At 30.6% G+C, this 19,685-nt stretch overlaps 3 protein-coding genes and 1 non-coding gene across 5 annotated transcripts; all 4 read left to right on the top strand.

The window, feature by feature from the left end:
* The first annotated feature begins 1,033 nt into the window (after positions 1-1,033).
* On the top strand, positions 1,034-1,115 carry TRNAS-CGA (transfer RNA serine (anticodon CGA)). The gene has a single exon. It is a non-coding gene; the product is annotated as a tRNA-Ser (tRNA).
* Positions 1,116-1,529: 414 nt separating this feature from the next.
* Positions 1,530-2,408, top strand: LOC126679786 (protein THYLAKOID ASSEMBLY 8, chloroplastic). Its single transcript, XM_050374766.1, has one exon. The coding sequence runs from the start codon at positions 1,603-1,605 to the stop codon at positions 2,299-2,301; it is 699 nt and encodes a 232-aa protein (XP_050230723.1). The 5' UTR covers positions 1,530-1,602; the 3' UTR covers positions 2,302-2,408.
* A 2,567-nt stretch (positions 2,409-4,975) lies between these two features.
* LOC126683169 (peroxisome biogenesis protein 2) lies at positions 4,976-9,271 on the top strand. Its single transcript, XM_050379003.2, has 8 exons — positions 4,976-5,354; positions 5,584-5,697; positions 6,051-6,204; positions 6,890-7,026; positions 7,119-7,219; positions 7,466-7,583; positions 8,583-8,749; positions 8,958-9,271. Exons 1-8 carry the CDS (start codon positions 5,238-5,240, stop codon positions 9,079-9,081), a joined length of 1,032 nt encoding a protein of 343 aa, XP_050234960.1. The 5' UTR covers positions 4,976-5,237; the 3' UTR covers positions 9,082-9,271.
* Positions 9,272-12,501: 3,230 nt separating this feature from the next.
* On the top strand, positions 12,502-16,919 carry LOC126683317 (transcription factor bHLH68-like). Of its 2 annotated transcripts, XM_050379170.1 has the most exons (9): positions 12,503-12,921; positions 13,291-13,582; positions 13,682-13,765; positions 13,931-13,996; positions 14,454-14,519; positions 14,958-15,017; positions 15,717-15,761; positions 16,012-16,056; positions 16,539-16,919. In XM_050379170.1, exons 1-9 carry the CDS (start codon positions 12,728-12,730, stop codon positions 16,671-16,673), a joined length of 987 nt encoding a protein of 328 aa, XP_050235127.1. In that variant the 5' UTR covers positions 12,503-12,727; the 3' UTR covers positions 16,674-16,919. The 2 variants fall into 2 exon arrangements, with proteins under 2 accessions (XP_050235128.1, XP_050235127.1); XM_050379171.1 differs by lacking the exon at positions 14,958-15,017 and having other exon boundaries at positions 12,502-12,921.
* The last annotated feature ends 2,766 nt before the right edge of the window (positions 16,920-19,685 follow it).

Below are 19,685 nucleotides of genomic sequence, written 5' to 3'. Positions count from 1 at the left end.
ATGAAACACCATAGTCGTTCATTAAAGTGGAGATTGTGGTTAAGTAAAACGATGTTAACAAAGGGTACATTTTAACATTTTTTAGTAATATTAGGTCTCGGTTTGAAATAATTTTTTTTAATCAAAATTCAAATTAAAAATCAGGCTAAATATGAGGATCAAATTACTCATTAGGCAAATAATTTAAGTGCCAAGTTAGAAATGACATTTTAAAGTGAGTGGTACAAAGTTTATCACCACATATGTTTCTTATCAATCACTCGTCAAAACAAAAATTAGCCACCATTCACTTCAAAGATGTTGGATTCATTGAATTATTTATCTGATTTTTAGTGGTACAAACAATGTTCCATGATTGACGGTGAGGAGATGGTAGAATTTTATTTTTACTTTTTTGAACAAATGAATAATCATGTAGAAGAGAATAGAACCATTTTTTGAACAAGCAAATAGAGCCATGTAGAAGGAATTGAAACCATTATTGGACACGTAAATTGAGTGGTTTTTTTTTCTTATTGTAATCTTGAGACTCTCATGTCAAATTATAATTCGATACAAATAAGTTTTAGTTCAAGTGGCTAAGCTCACCTATGTAGATTTTTGAGGTTGTGGGTTCGATTCCGACCTCTACAGTACAGTCTGTAGTTTCAGCTGATTTAAGTAAAAATTGTTATTTCTAGCATCTAACAACTAACTTATTCAACTTTTAGTTTCGTAATAAAAATAAACAATTGTAATCCGATGACCTACCAATTGTAGAAGTAGGACCTTTGCTATGGGCCGCTATAATGATCTATGAAGATAGTCAAGTGTCCAGTCCACTAGGCTTGAGGAGTTGTAAGGTTGAGTAGATTGGAGTCAAGTCCAATGATGTCCTAAAATGATGGGCTTCTTCTTGGTCAAATGGTACCGCAATGAGATGGACTTGGGCAATGTTACTAGAGCAGTAAGCAACTGAGCCTATCTTGAAACAAAATTCAGCTCTCATTGTTTATTAAGTATTATATGACGTTGTAGAGTTGTAGAATAACACGTCGATATGTCCGAGTGGTTAAGGAGACAGACTCGAAATCTGTTGGGCTGTGCCTGCGCAGGTTCGAATCCTGCTGTCGACGCTTCAATTTTTTTATACTAGAACGCAACTTTCAGCAACGTCATTTACAAATTGTCAAATTACATGGATACGGAAAAACGAAACACTTAGATACAGGCATGTCGACACAATGTTTTTGTAAGATTATTTTTTTATGTAATATTAAAGTTTTATGTCCGAAATTTTAAAGTTTTTTTAGTGTAAATATAAAATTTTATGTTCGAAATATCAAACATCCGGCACATTTTCAAAATAGCACGGACTCAGAGTAACAAAACACTTTAATACAGACTCATTGACATCATGTTATTTTAAGATTTTTTTCTTACGTAAAATGAAGTTTTATTTTTAAAATTTTAAACTTTTTTTTTTTTTAGTAAAGATGAGATTTTACTTCAACCAAGTGCCTAATCTCCAACCAAGGGGAAAAAAGTATTTCAATTCCCAAACAACAAACCCAAATTAATTTTTCCACACCACTCAAAACTAAACAAACACTTTTTTTTCTCATGGCTTTATCTCTTCATAAAAATCTCATATTTCTCCCTCCAAAAACCCTATCCAAAACCCTAACCACCACCACCACCGCCACCGTCATCCGCTGCGGTTCCGGTCCACGCTCCAACCGCGGACCATTAGTTAAAGGTAGAATACTAAGCAAAGAAGCAATCCTAGCCGTCCAATCACTAAAACGCTCATACAATAAATCACCACCGTCAAATCTCCCGGATCTCACTCGCCTACTCAAATCCGACCTCTCAGCAATCCTCAAAGAGCTTCTCCGTCAAGACCTCTGTCTCCTCGCTCTCCACGTCCTCACCATTCTCCGGTCAGAGTTTTCCGACCAAATCGACCTAAATCTGTACGGCGAGGTCATCTCAGCGCTCACGAGAAACAAATTGGAGGGCGATATTGACCGTTTGATTGACGATTTGGGGAAGGATGAGGGGAAGATAATGTGGGAGAGCGACAGGGGATTTTTGAGAGTGGTTAGAGGTGTGGTAGATGCTGATAGGAAGGAATCGACGGTCAAGATTGTTCAGATGTTGAGGAGGAGTGGATGTGGTGACACGTGGCCTGCTGATGCGTATATTGTTGGGGTTTTGAGTAAAGGGTTGAGGAGGATGGGTGAGGAGGTTTTGGCTGATGAGGTCGATAAGGAATTTGGTGGGGTTTTTAAAGGTAATTTGGATAAATTAAGTGTGTAAAATTGTATTTTTTTCTTTTTATTGTAACTAAATTTGACTAATTGTAATACAAATTTATGCCCTTTATTGATATTTTTAATAGGGGTATAAACGAGTTTCGAGTTAAATCTCGATTTTAATTGTGTTATACATGCTTGAATTCAAATTAATTTTTTTTTTAATTCAAAGTCAAGTTCAACCGGCATCATAATTACTCAATGTCGAGCATGATTCGAGTATACTTGAATTAAAAACTTATTTACTAAAAACTAATTATATACGATGTGTTTTTGAAAAGTTACCATAAAGTATAAAATTCAACTTATCAAAACGGTGTATGCATTAGTTAATATAATAGGAGTAAATTATTATTCTGTGTGTAAAAGGTTTGTTTAGCCTTGTAAATTTTACGAATTATTTTATTAAATATTCAAGTTTAATTTGAGATTAAATTCGAAATTTTGAAGCTCAATCTTGAATATGTTTTTTGAGTTTTTTTTTTTAATAATTGATAAAAGAAAGCGTTTGTGGAAGGAATGAAATTTATAACTTTAACATATGTTGCTAAGGGGTTATAACTTTAATAATTTGTTTTTTTGAGTTGGTTTTGAATAATGCCTTAATAGTGCAAGTTGTTTATACCCCTAGTTTTTGGTATTGAGGAAGAAATATTGAATAAATTGTGGTGATTTTACTTTATATTTTGCAATATCATCCTCTAAATTGATTTTTCAATTATCACAAATCCTTATAAAACTGTATTTTTTTTTCTCCCAAAGAAATTTAATCAAAGATAAAACTAAATACATTAAAAATTTAATAGATAAGAAATAAATAATACATTATAATTTTTAGTTTAATATTAAATTTATTTTGAAGTAAATTAAAACAATAAAATAAGAATTTAATGATAAAATTATGCATCATTTGTAACTTCAAAACTTTCGGATGCTTCATTTAAGATCCTTCACCTATTAAATTTCAAAATTTATGATACATTTATATTTTAATCATGCAAGTTTAAAAGGTAAAATATTTTTTAATATCCACAATTTTGATTGGTCCGGTATAAATTTAAGAAAATTATCCGAGTTCAAAATCGTATCTATTTCTAAAATTTATTTTTTATAAGTGTTCGACTCTATAATTATTTTACACAAATTTATTTTTTATTTTAATCTAAAAAGAGTTATGTAGGTTTAGAACTTTTGAAAAATATGAAGCATTTTTTTTTTAATTTTATCCAGATAAAAAGAGTTCAATTTGATATTGTAGGGTATTATTAAAACGTAAAAATATAAAATATGGTGTAATTGATGAAATTACAAAATCATAGTGCTATTGAAAAAAAAAAGATCATAGTTTTTGAGAGTATTAGTCATTTTAAAAAGGGAAATTTAGGTATTTACTCCAAAAATAAAAATATTTGTACATTTTACCTCAACACTGAAAAGTTGCAGAAAATACCTCACGTTTTTTTCAGATTTATGTTTTTACTCTGGGTTTAAAAATATTTATGATTTTACTCCGTTATCATCTGGTTATCATAAATCCTTTTGTAATTATATTTTTGCGCACGTTATCATCCAATTATCATAATCTTATCATATTTCATTATCATCTAGGTATCTTACTGCAGTGTTATGATAACAACATGATAATATACTGATACGGAGATGATAATCAGATACTGTTTTATCATAACATAATCATAGATATTATCATAACATTATCATATTTCATTATCATCTAGTTATCTTACTGCAGTGTTATGATAACAACATGATAATATACTGATACTGACATGATAATCAAATATTGTTTTATCATAACATAATCATAGATATTATCATAACATTATCATCTTGATACCATAAATATCATCTCGGTATCATATGATAATGTTATGATAACGAAATATGATAATATTATGATAACGATTTTATAATCAAACATTATTTTATGCAGAATTTTTTTCCCCGCAATGTTATGATAACTACATGATAATACAGTGATACTCATATGATAATCAGAGGCTGTTTTTTTATAAAAAAAATAATTTTTTCTACAGTGTTATGATAATGTGATGATAATGCAGTGATACTCATATGATAATCAGATGCTGTTTTGTTTGCAGAAAATCGTTTTTTTCATCATAAAATCGTTTTTCATGCAGCTTTTTAGATCTAAAATTGAAAAAAATCAAGATTAATTTATTTAGATCTTAAAGTTAAAATGAATTGTATTTATCACCACGAATTAAGAAAAAAATCGCTAAAATCAAATATGAAAGAACGGCGGAGCGACGACGAAATGATGGCGGAGCGACAACGGATCGATGAAGGAACGATGATGAAAAAAAGAATAAAAATGAAGAAGAAGAAGAAGAAGAAGAAGAAGATGACGAAAAAAGAAGAAAGCAGAGAAGAGAAAGAAGAAAAAAGAGAAAGGGAAAAAAAGAGTAACAGGTGGTATATTATTAGAGTAAAAAAAATATAATTAGAGTAAAATAATAATAAAAAGTAGGTATAATTATAATATAAATATGTCTTAGAGTAAAAAAATAATTATAGTAAAAGGGTGAGGTATTTTCTCTATCTTTTCCTTCTTGAGGTAGGAAATCCTATTATTTTTAAAAAGAGAGTATTTTTCCTAATTTTCTCTTTTAAAAAAGAAAATAAGTTCATTAAATTGTGATCATAGAACTCGAATTGCGTAATATATGGAGAACTGGTAGCTTGTGAGTCTCTGACGCCTTCACCTCATCAGCAAAGGGAAAACATGCTCCGATTCTCTGGAAAACACACTGAAAAATAAGACCAAAATACCCTTCCCAAATTGAATCAACACAAAAAAACCCACTAAAAATTAAGCAAATAGCATTCTACTAGATTTGCAATAGCAACTAGTAGAAGCAGCAGCAATCACTCAATTCAACAATTACCGCAGTTCAGAAAATGAGCACCGCCTCTAGTTCTTCACCGCCGCTGCTTGTTCCGCCGCCTGAGCATGAATGGATCGACACTTACATTAAATTGCTTCCTCAATGGCAATCTCTCACTCTTTCTCACCAGGTCATTCTTAGTTTGCTACTATCGACTAGGGCAAACTTTTTTTCTTGCTAAATTTTTTAAATTAGTTAAAATTTTATTGTAGAGTATGGTTATTACGTTTAAATAGTAAGATACTTGTTTGCCCTAACTAAATTATTGGATTGGAAACGTATGCAGCTGTATCTGATTTTGAATTGGGTATTTATTAGCTGTTTCATAGAGAATTGATTTGATATTTTTTGTGTGGCAGTCAATAATACCGATTTCGATATCTAGAGTTAATCAATTTGATGCTGGGAGATTAGATATTGAAATGTCAGCCATGTTAAAAGAGCAATTGGTTAAGGTTTTCTCTTTAATGAAGGTAAACTAATATTATTTTTCTCTTGTGTTTAGCATCAGAACATTGATTTATTTTTGCGATTATTTTGAAAATCTATGTATTTTTTATGTCGGGATGGTTTATTCCATGCAACGATTGTGCCACCTCATTTTTACAACAAGCCAGTGAGCATTTGGAGTTGTGTAATATTCAATTCTTTATTTTTTATCATTAAATATCCTATAATCCTAACATTACAAACGTTTGTTTGTTGCACGAATGATGTGGCACAACTGTAGCATTGTATAATTATTCTTTATGTTGGTTGTCTATTAATCAGTCATTCATCATGAGAGTGTTGTTTAATTTGTTTCACTTTTACTTGTTATGATTAGCCAGGAATGCTATTTCAATATGAGCCAGAACTTGATGCTTTCCTTGAGTTTCTTATTTGGAGGTTCTCTATTTGGGTAGATAAGCCTACTCCTGGAAATGCTCTCATGAATCTCCGCTATAGAGACGAACGCGCAGTCGAATTTAGAGAAAAAGGTAGTATGCAGGTCTGCTCTTTTTTCTTGCATTTGCTCTTGTTTTACAAATACTGGCTCTATACCTTTTTATATCTTATGTCTAAGCATATTTTGAATATCTCGTGCTCTGACTTTTTTGCTCTTCTGCTGATGCATTAGGAAGAGGTGCTTTCCTTTCTTGCGTGTTTGTTACAATCTGTTCTGACTTATTATTACGTCTTCTATATAAAGTTTGTAAAAACAGAAGCTTCCCAAACATTCCTGTCTGAATTACTTAACATACAAATTTATATTCTACCGGATTATGTTTCAAGTTTTATTTGTTGCTGATATGAGATTATAACGTTACACATTATTTTTCATAGCTCGTAATAACTTCTCCTATAAAAAATTTAATGGTTATAGATGAATATTGTTTCTCCTTTGGACCCAAATAGATTTTGAGCGTGCTTGTAATATCCTATGGATTTAGTTTTAATTGCCCCTTCCCGAGTACCTAATGAGAAAAATTACATGCAAGTTTTATACACTATTCATACAACCATCTTTTGATGCCTTCTTTTTATCTTATATGGAACATAAACAATTCATACCATTCCTACACAAAAAAGAGTGATCAACATGTAACGGTTTCTTCTTAAATTTCCATTAGAAATTATTTTCTTAGCTCTTTCTATCTGTTTGGCATGCTGTGCTTCCTACAGTCAGAACAGGCTTGGAAGGACCTGGACTGACTATGGCTCAGAAACTTTGGTATTGCATCGCCACTGTTGGGGGTCAATATATATGGGCTCGTTTGCAGTCCTTCTCCGCCTTTCGTAGATGGGGTGATTCTGAGCAGGTTTTTTTTTCAAACTTCATTTTCTTTTTAACCTCAAATTAAAGTGGAAAATTTTCAGAGGTCAGAGCATTGATTCCTCTCTTATTTTGCAGAGGCCTCTAGCACGACGTGCGTGGATTCTGTTACAACGTATTGAGGGAATTTATAAGGCTGCATCATGTGTCAACCTACTCATATTTCTATACACGGGAAGGTATCAATTTTGTCTAATTTTTCATAAGAATAACTTAAGTGTTAATTTTATGTATGAATGTTACTAGATTAAAGTCCATCTACATTAAGAGGTGCAACTGGGAAAGTGCAGTGTACCTTCTCTAAAAATGGTCCAAAAGGTCATGCAAAATATTGAATTTTCTGTTAGATATTCTTGGAAAAAACTTAGATTGGAAAAGATTATTCTGCTTTGTTTGGAGTTGAATGATGGAATTGCTTGATGCAGATTTAGGAATCTTGTTGAAAGAGTATTAAAAGCAAGGCTTGTCTATGGAAGTCCCCATATGAATCGAGCAGTTAGCTTTGAGTACATGAATCGCCAATTAGTGTGGAATGAATTTTCGGTAATAAATTCTTAACTATCAAAATCTATAAATATTTGTTCTTAAGATTTATGGGTATGGGCTATTTTGACCCAAAGCTTGATACGAGGAAATATCGTGAAATAACATTTTCTAATGGGTTTGTGTATTTGTGCTAATCTGAAAGGTCTATGCTCGCTGGTCTTTTCAACTCGTTTCTTTTGTTTCTGAAATATTGGACGTTGTCTTTGTTTTGGTGTCTAATAATGCTTTTCATTGGTGATTCCTGCCAAATTGCTTTCTTTTAGTTTCATGATTGAAATGAGGAAAAGGAAAAGCAACATAGTAGGGCTGGGGAGGGAATGGAATTGCCAATTAGATTTGGATCACATTTTTAGTCTTGGACAACAATGAAATACATTTCTTTGTCACTAAACAATATGGCTGTGATGTACATTCAGCACATATAATCTTTTATTTGCTAATATTTGCAACATTTGTGCCTTGAAGACTTGAACCCTGCCAAGTAAGTGTCCTTAGCTTGTTTGCATATGCTACTTGGAACTCAAGTGCCCCTTGTCTACCACCTGTTAGATGTCTTATGCAGAGAACTTGGTTATCAATTATCTAGTATGTTCCTACTACTCACCATTGTACTTCTTAGCACTGACCTGTTAATAAAATTGGGAAATGGAAGTTATGCAGACAATTAATATTTAGCTGTAGAACTTCAAGCATTGCTGTTAAGATGGATATTACTGTGAATTGTGCATGGGCTTTACGTTCCCTTGAAATTGACTAGAATAAGTCTTCTATTTGATGCTTTCGCTGCTGAAACCTGTCTAGGTTTATAAGCTGAGGTTGATGATGCGTATCTTTGAAGTCTTATGACGATTCACCTTCACTGTAGATATGCTTCATTATTTTATTTTGGTTGCTTCTTGGAGTTTTCTGTCCTTAGGCTGGTAGTGGGAGTTCCAAAATGTTTAGTCAAATATGATAATTCTTTTCTAAAACTTACGTCCTTTGACTGATATGCAGGAGATGCTATTACTGCTTCTTCCTCTTCTCAACTCATCATCAGTTAAAAACTTACTGAGCCCATTTTCAAAGGATAAATCCTCAAATTCCACAGCAGATGATAGCACTTGCCCCATTTGCCAGACGACTCCAACCATTCCATTTCTCGCTCTCCCATGTCAGCACAGGTGCATAAATTACTTCACCCCTTTCCTTCTTTACTTCAACTATTAGAAAGTTACTTTCATCCCGAGCCTAAAATGTCGGTCTTTTGTCTATTTTCTCTTTTATCACCATTATTTCCAAACTTTTTGAGTAGCCTACTGGATTTCGATGGAAAGTGCAATTAGAAGCTTAATCACTTTATTATTCAGGATAACTATTTCATATTGTCAGGTATTGCTATTACTGCCTTAGAACAAGATGTGCTGCATCTTCGTTATTCCGGTGTCCTAGATGCAGCGAGCCAGTGGTAGCTATGCAGCGGCATGGTGGTTTAGGCAGCCAACAGAAAACCTAGTCAATCAATAACAGAAATAAACATAGAAAGAAATTCAGCATAGTGTACTGTATTATATAATGTGCCTGAATTAGGCATATAATCAAATCAAGAAATCAAAAGTTTTATCTGTAGAATTATTTATTCCCATTATTTAGTTGGGAATATCATTCATTGTCATCTTTCTGCAATTAGAAATTCCTTTCCTCAATTCATAAATTCTTGAAAAGCTCAGCTGCTTTTTTTGGTGGATGCTTTGATCATATGGATATGGTTCATGTCAATTAAGCATTTCTTTCCGAGTGGAAGCGTGTCGGCAAAGAGTGATGTAATTTTTAAACCTTTTGAGGGACAAAGTACTTGATTGATTATAAATAATACGTTGTTGCCTTGTCCTGAAATAGGTTCTTGTCCTGAAATAGGTTTCTGTATACTTTCAGTATTGTAGTGACTTATATAAATAATTGTATCATGCTGTAACGATCGTTGAACACATATATATTGCTTTACTTGATAATTAAAAGAGCTTTTAGGTCTTACTCCATGCATCTTCTTTCTTAGCGCCTAATCGATAGTCGAAGTTAATCTATGATTAGGTACGTCAAAATGGATCATGATATGCGAATACGATAGTCTAATACGAAAAAAAATGGATTAAGGCTGAGATTAAATGTGTTCGTGTCATAAATTGGTCAATCCACGTGTTTGTGTCATAAATTGGTCAATCCACGTGTTCGTGTCATAAATTGGTCAATCCGTTTGCGACACGTCATAAAACATGTCAAAGTCTAGACTGACATGTGAATTTGTTTATGGCACGATTTAAGACGTGGTATCGTCTCATGTAGTGTCAACCCGATCTGCCATATTATTAATAGATATGGTAAATATATTGTGTTAGTGTTACCCTTAATATAGACAAATAAGCTAAATGTGTTGTGTTTATATGACCTATATTCGATTCGCTTAAATAAATGAGTTAAACTTGTCGTGTTAATATGCATTCCATTATAATAAATGAGTTAAATGGAACATGTTGTAACGATCCATAATCGACCCACTAGATCACATGGTTATACGAATTGATATACGTAACTCGCCTTGTTTTCATATCATGTTGACGTGATTATCAAATGAGTGTTATACGCATCGACTCTAATCATATCATCATAGTGTACCACAACGTAAACATGATACGCCAATATGTTTCGACACTTTGCTATAGCTACAAGGGTAAAATTATGGAGATAGGGTAGATGAGCACAAGTCACCAATTATTTTTTATCGTCTTTATATCTTTATCGACATCAATTTTCTTCTTAAATCGTTTTATTCTGTTTTTTAGTCATTAGTCATTTTACTTCTATCTAGCTCCGCTCTCTTTATTTTCTAATTCCGCCACTGCCAATAACACAATTTATAATTCAAATTCTTCACCTCCATTATTGTACAACCCTGCTAAATTCAACCTTATCATCAAGTTGTTCTATTACTACAAGGAACTATCCACTTCTAGTCAACTGATCCTTGTCCATAACTTGTCCCCTCCCACATCAGTCTACAACTCATGAAAAACAAAAACTCAAAATGCTACAAATCAAAAATTTCATTAATATGTGAATAAGATTTATGCTATTAGTAAATCAAAAATTTCATTTATATGTGAATGAGATTTTTGATGTTCGTAAACTATTTATTCCTCCGTAGATACATGCATTTACCATATCATATAAAGTTTTTGTGTTTTTGTAATACATTTTCTATTTTTTATATATTTTTTTCCAAATAATTATACCGCTCGATTGTTCGAATTCAGCTGATTCTAATTTTACATCACTACATAGTGAAGTAGAATCTCACATGCTACATCCACATTTTGAAATTCCACATAACAATCATTTTCATTCAAATTACAATGGTTGTGGACCTCCATTACTTTACATTAATGGATGTATTACAAATATATAGTCAAATGATATTTACAAATCCTATGATTTTCACTGTTGGATGTGTTTTTGAAATAAAAATCCTTGACTGATTTTAAGAAATTCTTCATCTTACAAAACAACAAATCAAAATCATCCAAAAAAACACAAAAACATGCCCAATTGCCCCATTCATTGATAATTCTACAAGAGCTAGAATCAATCTGACTGATCACATTCATTTTGTTTTTATCATGTTGTGTACTATCTGTAAAAGTACCATAGAAAAACATTCTAAACTTAATAGTCTAAACAGAAAAATACATGCATTTAATTATGAAAAGAAAAGGATACTGTTTTTTCAATTTTTGATAATAAGGAAAAAAAAAAGTTAAAAATGTTCAATCATTATATTTTGTCTCTGAGTTGAAAGTCTAAATTAAATGAAAAAAAACAACAAAAGTTTATATTGCCTTTTTGCTTGGAAGGCATGTGCACTTATTGCAAAATTAGTAGCCTCCATCTCCAACTATTTGATAAAATATTTCATTTTTAGGGCTTTATTTTAGTCTAGAAACTAACATTTTATCCGGACATTAAGTTTAATAAATCTCAAGTAGAATATTTTTTTAAAAATAATAATAATTATTACTTGAATGAAATTGGATGTCTTTATTTTTGGCATTATTTTAAAACCGGACCGGTATTTGCCACCAGTTGATGGTTCACCCGATTTACTACTAGTTGATGGAAGCAATTCTGATGCTTTCTAGGTAATTAATCTATTTTTTTATAAAGTGACTATTTTTTTATAAATTCATCCCAATTTGACTAATTCGCTAAAAATCTATCTAATCTTTTAAAATTGATAGATTTACAACAAAATTATCAAATTTGAATAAATCTACAACTTTTTAAAAATTTGAATATATATATTTAAAAAGTTGAAAAGGTTCGTCTTTTTGGCACCATTAGGCCTAAAATATATAATTATACTTCTTATATGAAATTTTATAGTTTTAAAGAAATTATAATTAAGTTTATGAAAACCGGTTGGTTTTACGGTTCAACATGTCATTCAATGGCTCATCGGATCATACAACTTTTTCTAATTCAAAGTGGATGAGCCAGATTTTTAAAAGGGTTCTAACCAGCCTAGCCTTCAATATGTGATTGAATCGGTTTAACCAGCCGGTGAGGTCCGATTTTTAAAACACTAGTGTTTTGGTAATTGATTTGATCAATTATTGCACTAGAAAAGAGAACGACATAATAATGCGAAATACCCTAATCCTACTCTAACCCTAACTCAAGAAACAATCCCAATGTACCACCCCAAATCAAGGAAACATTAATAATTAATATATCACATAATTATATAATTAGACAGTACAAATTACATTAGTTTATGGAGTGAAAAAACAGCCCACCAGCTTTTTTGTTGCCCACACACTTTATAATAAAGCAAAAGCAAAGAATAAAAAAGGTTATTAAATGAATGAAAGAAGAAAAAAATAAAATTATACAAAGCTCATTAACCCCACATCTCTATCAACATTCTTTCAGAAAATGTACTCAAAATTTCTCACAAACCAAACAGAACTTTGAAACCCTTTACCAAAGGGCTTGTAAGAGTGCATAAACAAGGAAAAAAAGAAAAAAAAAAGCAAGAAAGTGATAGAAAAGAATAGGAAAAAAAAACAAGAAATTAAAGATCAAAAGGAGATGATTTTTCTTTATAAATGCTATCTTTTTTGAAGGAAAAACAAGAATTTGAAGCTTGTTTTTTGATGGCAAACCCTAATTTTCTGTCTTCTTCTCCTTATGTTTTTGGATCTTCTTCTTCATCTTCTTCTCCTTCATCTTCATCACTTGGTTTTAATTATTTTCTTGATCACAACCAAGAGCTTCCTCAGTCATGGAGCCAACTACTTATGTAATTAAATCTCAACTATAATTCACTTTTTAATTAATTAACCTCATACTATTAAATAGCATGCCTACTTGATTCAAAAACAAGCTTTCTTTACTTTTTTTTGTCTACTTCACTCAAGTTTTTACGGTTATCGATTTTTAAATTTTTAGATTTTACCAACAACGGCATGTTACTAAGTGATTTTTGGTGAATTTTTGCTTGCTTGGTTTAAAAACAATCTTCTTTAGTTTTCGATATAGTTCACTGAAGTTTTTTTATAGAACGGTTACCTACTTTTAAATTTTTATATTTTACCAACAACGACGAGTTATTAAATGATTTTCGGTGAATTTCTGCTTACATGCGTACTCGTTACGATGTGTTTTTCAGGGGTGGTTTGACAGGAGAAGAACAAGAAGAAGAATATAGGTTTGGAGCGAGTCATTTCCATCCAAAATTCTTGAATCCATACGATGTAAAACAAGAAATTTCTCAAAATAGTAATTTGTATGGTCAAGGTGGTGGTGAAGAAGAATTTCAAACCCTAATTAGACCTAATTGGTCACAGCAAGTCATGCCAGTTTCTTCCCCTAGGTCTTGTGTTACAAGTAATAATATTCTTGACTTCTCTTACAACAACAAGCCAGATGTAATAAGTCAACACTTCGATCAATCATCTGAGGTTGGTAAAACAGAAAAAAAATATTGTAATTAATTTAATTAATTTATCTAGATTTTATAAGTTCATTCTTTTTTATGCTTCTTTTTTACTTCTTACCAGTGTAATAGCACGGCGGCCACCGGCGGCGGGGTGTGCAAGAAGGCTAGGGTTCAGGCGCCGTCTTCAAGCCAACCACCTTTGAAGGTATATAATAATGATGACTTCAGTTTACAGTGTCTTTCTTGCTTGTCTATTTCTGCAAGCATGTGTTATTCTTCTGCTATGTTTCATCTATATTCTGTTTACTAATTAAATAATAATTAAGGTAATTAGCAGAACCTAATGCTATATATTAATTATTCTTATTAGGTAAGGAAGGAGAAATTGGGTGATAGAATCACTGCACTTCACCAGCTAGTTTCCCCATTTGGAAAGGTAACAACTTATATATGTTGACACAAAAAAACTTCAAATTTGAATGTATAGGGTTAAATTTTTATGCGCTTGTAAGTGTACTTCATTTTTACATTAACGGAAAGTTACTATAGCAATTCGGGGTTTTATACGGCTACGAGCACGTTAAATAACCATCCAAAATTTTATTGCCACATAAGGAATATTTTTGATATGAATTGCTATAGTAACTTCTCGTTGATATAAAAATAAAAATTCAATTACTTACAAAATACTTATGTAATAAGATAAAAGCATGAAGCCAATTTAATTTATTTTTCAATTATATATACATGATCATATATAAAGCTGTGATTCTTTATTTTGGATCTCTCTTTTTGACATGAATAAAGAAGATGATGAGATTTAATGAAAAAGATGAGTTATAGTAATAATTAATAGAGAGAGTTTGTGTGGTGAAATGTTGGTCTTTTTGCAGACTGACACAGCTTCTGTCTTGTTAGAAGCTATTGGATATATCAGATTCCTTCAGGCTCAAATTGAGGTAAATTATTAATTATTAATTGAGTAATACTATATAACCCTCCTTTTTAACCCACCTTCTTCAACCCACCTGACGTGGCAACAAAGTAGTGGATGTATTATAAGTTGTTTTTTGAGATATACACTTTTGGAGGGGAATTGGACGAATTAAATGCTGCCATGTAAGGAGGGACAATGAAGGAGGTATAAAATGGTGGGTTAAATAGCATTTTCCTTATTAATTATGTGATATGTGTTTCTCTCTCTACCTCTCTTTCTTTCTCTCTCTAAAAATAAAAACACTTGAGATTTGAGAATCAGTGATGAGAATAAGCATGCACTTAAAGCTGCTGCATGCCCTCAATTATTCATTCTTTGCCTTTTCTAATCATTCTTTACTTATATACTATGTCATATAAATTCTTATTCTCTCTTCAAAAATTTATAAAAAAAATTGTAGGCTCTTAGCTCTCCTTACTTGGGTAATTCTGCATCATCAAACATGAGGAACCAACATTCTGTAAGTAACTCTCATATATATATGTATATTCTATTAAGAACCTTGATAATTTTATCAAGCATATCCTCAAAGTTAAATATAGACGGTTTGATCCATTAATTCTATAAATTGAAAATAGATCGAGAACGTATCCAGTCCCAAGTAAATCATTTTTATAAATTTACGTAGATTGATACAGTTGGAAAAGATAAATTTTATAATTTTAATTTGATTGAAATTTAAATAAAATTATTCCAATTTATAAATTAACGAATCCGACTTGCAATTTTTTTATGAATATATTTGATAATTTTATCTAAATTTCAATTCGATCAAATCATGTTAAATCTATCTATGTGTATTTATATTGCATTAATGTAAATAAAATTGAGCCTGGATTGATAGAATAATTTCCCGTTGTCTACCATATTAATTGGCTAACCGTAAATTTATTCGTATCACATTAATTGTTCTTTAAAAATAGTATAGTTGGATAATCATAAATATATTAATTTGTGGTAACTCATATCACGGGAGGAAACTTTGCACAAATATATATATACATTAATATTCTCTATTATCGATGCAAGACAAAGATCCTCTTATCTTTCTATTTCTTATTTGTTTATAAAGAGTATATATGCACATGTTGTATGGGTAATTGTATTAATTAAATAAATAGTGATTAGTTAAGTAATTGTAGAGAATTTTATTTGTTAGGTTCAAGGAGAAAGGAATTGTGTATTCCCTGAAGACCCAGGTCAGGTATTGCTGCAATGCCTTTATTGGATCCACAATTTAATTATTTATATAATTAACCTTGAAAAGAGAATTCTTTAAAGCATCTATATTAGTTTAAGCTAGCACAAGAACAAGGTTCTCAGCTTTATGCAACTTTAATCTAAATAAAAGTTGATTAAAAGAATAATTTGGGGACTAATTGAAGAGTAAATATTAATTTGGTATCAAGAAGAGGGTTAAGAAACACTAATAATTTTTTTATTTTCTCATTTAGTTGGTGAATGACATATGCCAGAAAAGAAAAGGAGGTCCTAATCAGGTACTTTTTAAAAATCTTTTACATACTTTTATCTTTTATCTTTAATCTTTTTACATACTTTAAAACTTATTGTTTCTCCTTCATTTGACTTATTTGTTCATTAATCATTATAGTTAATCTACAATCATCATTATTCTTTCTTTTGCACAATCTAAAATATGAAGAAAATGAATTTATTTTTTTCATCATTTAGATTAAATATAAGTTCAATAGATTTGTAAAAATAAATTTGGAATAATAAATATTAAAAAAAAATCATTAATTATAAAAAAAATGACATATTTAGATTTTTTCCACATTGGAAGCGGAACATTAAATGAAAATTTAAGATGTTATGATTTTTAAAACTTTTAATTTAGTAAACGAATAATGTTATTTAAATATATTAAACTTATAAAATTAGTTAATTTTAGGTTAAATCTCTCAATCCAAACGGTAATTTTAGCTTTATTAAATTTGTTTATTATTTGATCATATATCAGGATAGTGAAGATAATAAGCTGCCAAAGGATTTAAAGAGCAGAGGTTTGTGCTTAGTTCCTGTGTCTTGCACTCAGCATGTTGGAAGTGATAATGGTGCTGACTATTGGGCTCCGGCCATCGGCGGCGGGTTTTAATTATCGCCGGTCGTGTTTTCTCTTTTTCTAATTAGAATTTTAATTGGAGCTTATTGATTGATTGAATGATATAACATCATGAGCAGTCAATCTGCTGCAATTTAAAGATTGATTGCTCATGATGCTATGCATTCTAATTAACAACATTGCACCTGCATATATCTAGATATATATATGCATGCATGCCTCCATTTAATTACTGTTTTCATGTATTATCTAATTTAATTAAGAATTTTATGATTTTAATTGTTCCTCTAATTTCCATTTTTTCATGTCCTATATATGAAGCTTAATTAGTATTGTTTCGATTAGTTTGAACTTCTTTATCCGAGAAAATAATTAATGATTTTGTGGATTAATTACCTTTTCCCATTACTTGGTTAAATTTATTACAAAAGATTCTATAAATCTTTTATAAATTCAATTCTCTTATATAGTACTATTTGATTTAAGAGGAAAAATAATTTCGCCATGCAAACATGGTGCAGAGTTTACTACAACTATATAAGAGTTTGAAGCATTAATTTTAGAAGAATGGTTATAGGGGTATTTGAATTGTGCATCATGTTCAACAAACTCACACTTAGTCAATTAATTAAAAACAATATTTTTTATTTTTAGATCGATTAAAAAAAATATGAATTATTGCAATTTATAAATTTGTTCATTTTGTATAATTTTATCCTTAATCGACTCAAAATAAAAAAATATCGTCCTTAACAAATTAAAATAGCTATAAATATGACTTAATTGATCTTGATGTACGAATTTAAAGACTGAAATGATCCTTTACTCATTAATTTTAGCACATTAAACTGCTACCGTCCAAAATTATCAAGTTATGATATAAACATTTTGGAATGAAGCATTACACCACTCCTTTTCAATTTATGTTGTTAATTATTTTTAGTTGGCAATATTAGCTAACTTTTGCTAATCATACTCATTATGGATTAAATATGAAAATAAAATCTTAAGTATTTTTATTTATTTTTCACACTTACATACAACAGCAACATATATAACTAATTAAGATTAACTAAATTATCATAAGAGTAGTTTCCAATAAAAAAACAGAAATACATAATATATACACAATACACTTCTATGAATATTTTCCCCTGGTTTATGGACTGTTATGGACACAACTGTATGAAAATGATGTAGGCCTTGTTTAGCAGCTTTTCAGAGCACTAATTACAATTTTTATTTGCGATTTAATATATTTTTTTGAAAAATAAAATGCATTTTTTTGTCAGAAAATAGAAAATTAATTTTAAAAAAACTGTGCCAAATAAAATGAATCTCTAGCATAGCAGAAAGACTATTCTCATTATATTTATTATTATTATATTGTATATAATAAAATTAGAGTAAAATATCAATCCGGTTTTTAAATTTGTGACACGGAATCAAATAACTCACTTTCAACTACTTTAATAAATTGAGGACAATATTTTTCGTTTTTATGTCGATTAAAGATAAAATTATATAAAATGAAAAAAAATTAAAAACCAAAATAAACTAATTTTATAATTGATTTAAAAATAAAAAATATCATCTCCAATTTGTTAAAATGATTGAAAATCGACTATTTTATTTCGAATCACAAGTTTTTATTCATAAAAAATCTTCAAATAAAAAATTAAAGAATTGTGAGAACATTCCTTTTGAAAATAGCAATCCATACTTGTTCTTTAACCATATCTAACTGAAAATAATTAAATAAACTGAAATAATTCACTGCCAGCCATCCCTGCCTGACCCGAATATGCAAATATGGACCCCATTTTTTAATGTGCACTCAAGTGACATGGAGCCTCACACCCCTTTGCCTCTCTCTTTGACACGTGTCGGCTGTCGTCACCGTGACATAATTATTTTATCATATATAATTTACTTCTATTATTTGTATTTTCAGTTCATAAAGAAAAAACCTATTTGTGTTTTCAGTCTACGGTGTGGGCTTTAAGTTTTGGAATATGATGTCTTTGGACATAAATCAATATTTATAGGCCCTATAAGTCCATTTACCATATTTTTTGAAATATTTTTAAGAGTGTTGTTTCTTTCTTAATTATCAAATCTCATTCGCAGATGAGAACTTGGCCTAGTGGCTAGGTCGTTAGACTTGCATCTTGAGATTCGACCTTCTAATTTTGCAGACTGTGGTTTGTCTGTTTAAAAAATAATAATGGTACTAATTAATTTTCGATAACTCACGCTAACAACTAACATAATAATAGTTGTATATCTGCTAATTTTTTTTTATCAAATCTCATTCGGACAACTCTTAAATACTTACATTAGTAAGCTATTCCGATGATCAGTTAAAAACAGATGCTTTATGCTAATTCTGACTATGTATGAGTCACATATCACATTATAAAGACAAAAGACAAATTAATAAACAATTTTGCTAATAAAATACAATCCTCACAATCAAAATATCTTCATATGAAAACCCGAATTTCCTACTTCTGTAGTTTACAATTTGATATTAGAACTTTTTTTTTTTTTTTTTGAAAAGGAAGATAGGCCAAGGCCTAGAGGCTAACTAGAGGGTCTGAACATGCGAGGCAACGAAACACCCGCAATATCCTCCATAAGGATACTCGACACACCATGAACCAAATTGTCATGAATCGAGAGACCTAACCCGTGGCTAAAGCCGTAGCTAGCCATCCAATCCGCACAGCGATTCCCTTCTCTATGAACATGACGAATACTAACTTGCCAATCTTTCTTCAGAATGCTTCTAATGGCGCTAATCAGGTTAGTGTTAGCGTTGATGGCCATATTAGAACTTTCTTTTAACCAACTAAGAGTTACTCTAATTCCTGAGAATTCAAATGCATAGTATTTTATGATCCGAGCAAACTCACTTACTTACTTGAAGAAAGTGATATCTATCATCACGAACGACACAACTGATAACAACATAACTTCATGACAAGAACAATATAACGAGGTCATCAATTACTCCTTGATGATTATCATTGCTCTCACGTC

Source organism: Mercurialis annua, linkage group LG5, assembly GCF_937616625.2.
Source record: "Mercurialis annua linkage group LG5, ddMerAnnu1.2, whole genome shotgun sequence".
Classification (NCBI taxonomy): domain Eukaryota; kingdom Viridiplantae; phylum Streptophyta; class Magnoliopsida; order Malpighiales; family Euphorbiaceae; genus Mercurialis; species Mercurialis annua.
This window is presented reverse-complemented; position numbering and strand designations above follow the sequence as displayed.

Excerpts from the sequence above, each read along its gene's own strand:
- LOC126679786 (XM_050374766.1), top strand. The coding sequence starts at position 1,603 with ATGGCTTTATCTCTTCATAAAAATCTCATATTTCTCCCTCCAAAAACC.
- LOC126683169 (XM_050379003.2), top strand. The coding sequence starts at position 5,238 with ATGAGCACCGCCTCTAGTTCTTCACCGCCGCTGCTTGTTCCGCCGCCT. Across the intron at positions 7,220-7,465 it reads ATATTTCTATACACGGGAAG|ATTTAGGAATCTTGTTGAAA; the intron begins GTATCAATTTTG and ends TGCTTGATGCAG. Across the intron at positions 8,750-8,957 it reads GCTCTCCCATGTCAGCACAG|GTATTGCTATTACTGCCTTA; the intron begins GTGCATAAATTA and ends TCATATTGTCAG.
- LOC126683317 (XM_050379170.1), top strand. The coding sequence starts at position 12,728 with ATGCTATCTTTTTTGAAGGAAAAACAAGAATTTGAAGCTTGTTTTTTG. Across the intron at positions 13,583-13,681 it reads ACTTCGATCAATCATCTGAG|TGTAATAGCACGGCGGCCAC; the intron begins GTTGGTAAAACA and ends ACTTCTTACCAG. Across the intron at positions 15,762-16,011 it reads TCCCTGAAGACCCAGGTCAG|TTGGTGAATGACATATGCCA; the intron begins GTATTGCTGCAA and ends TTTCTCATTTAG.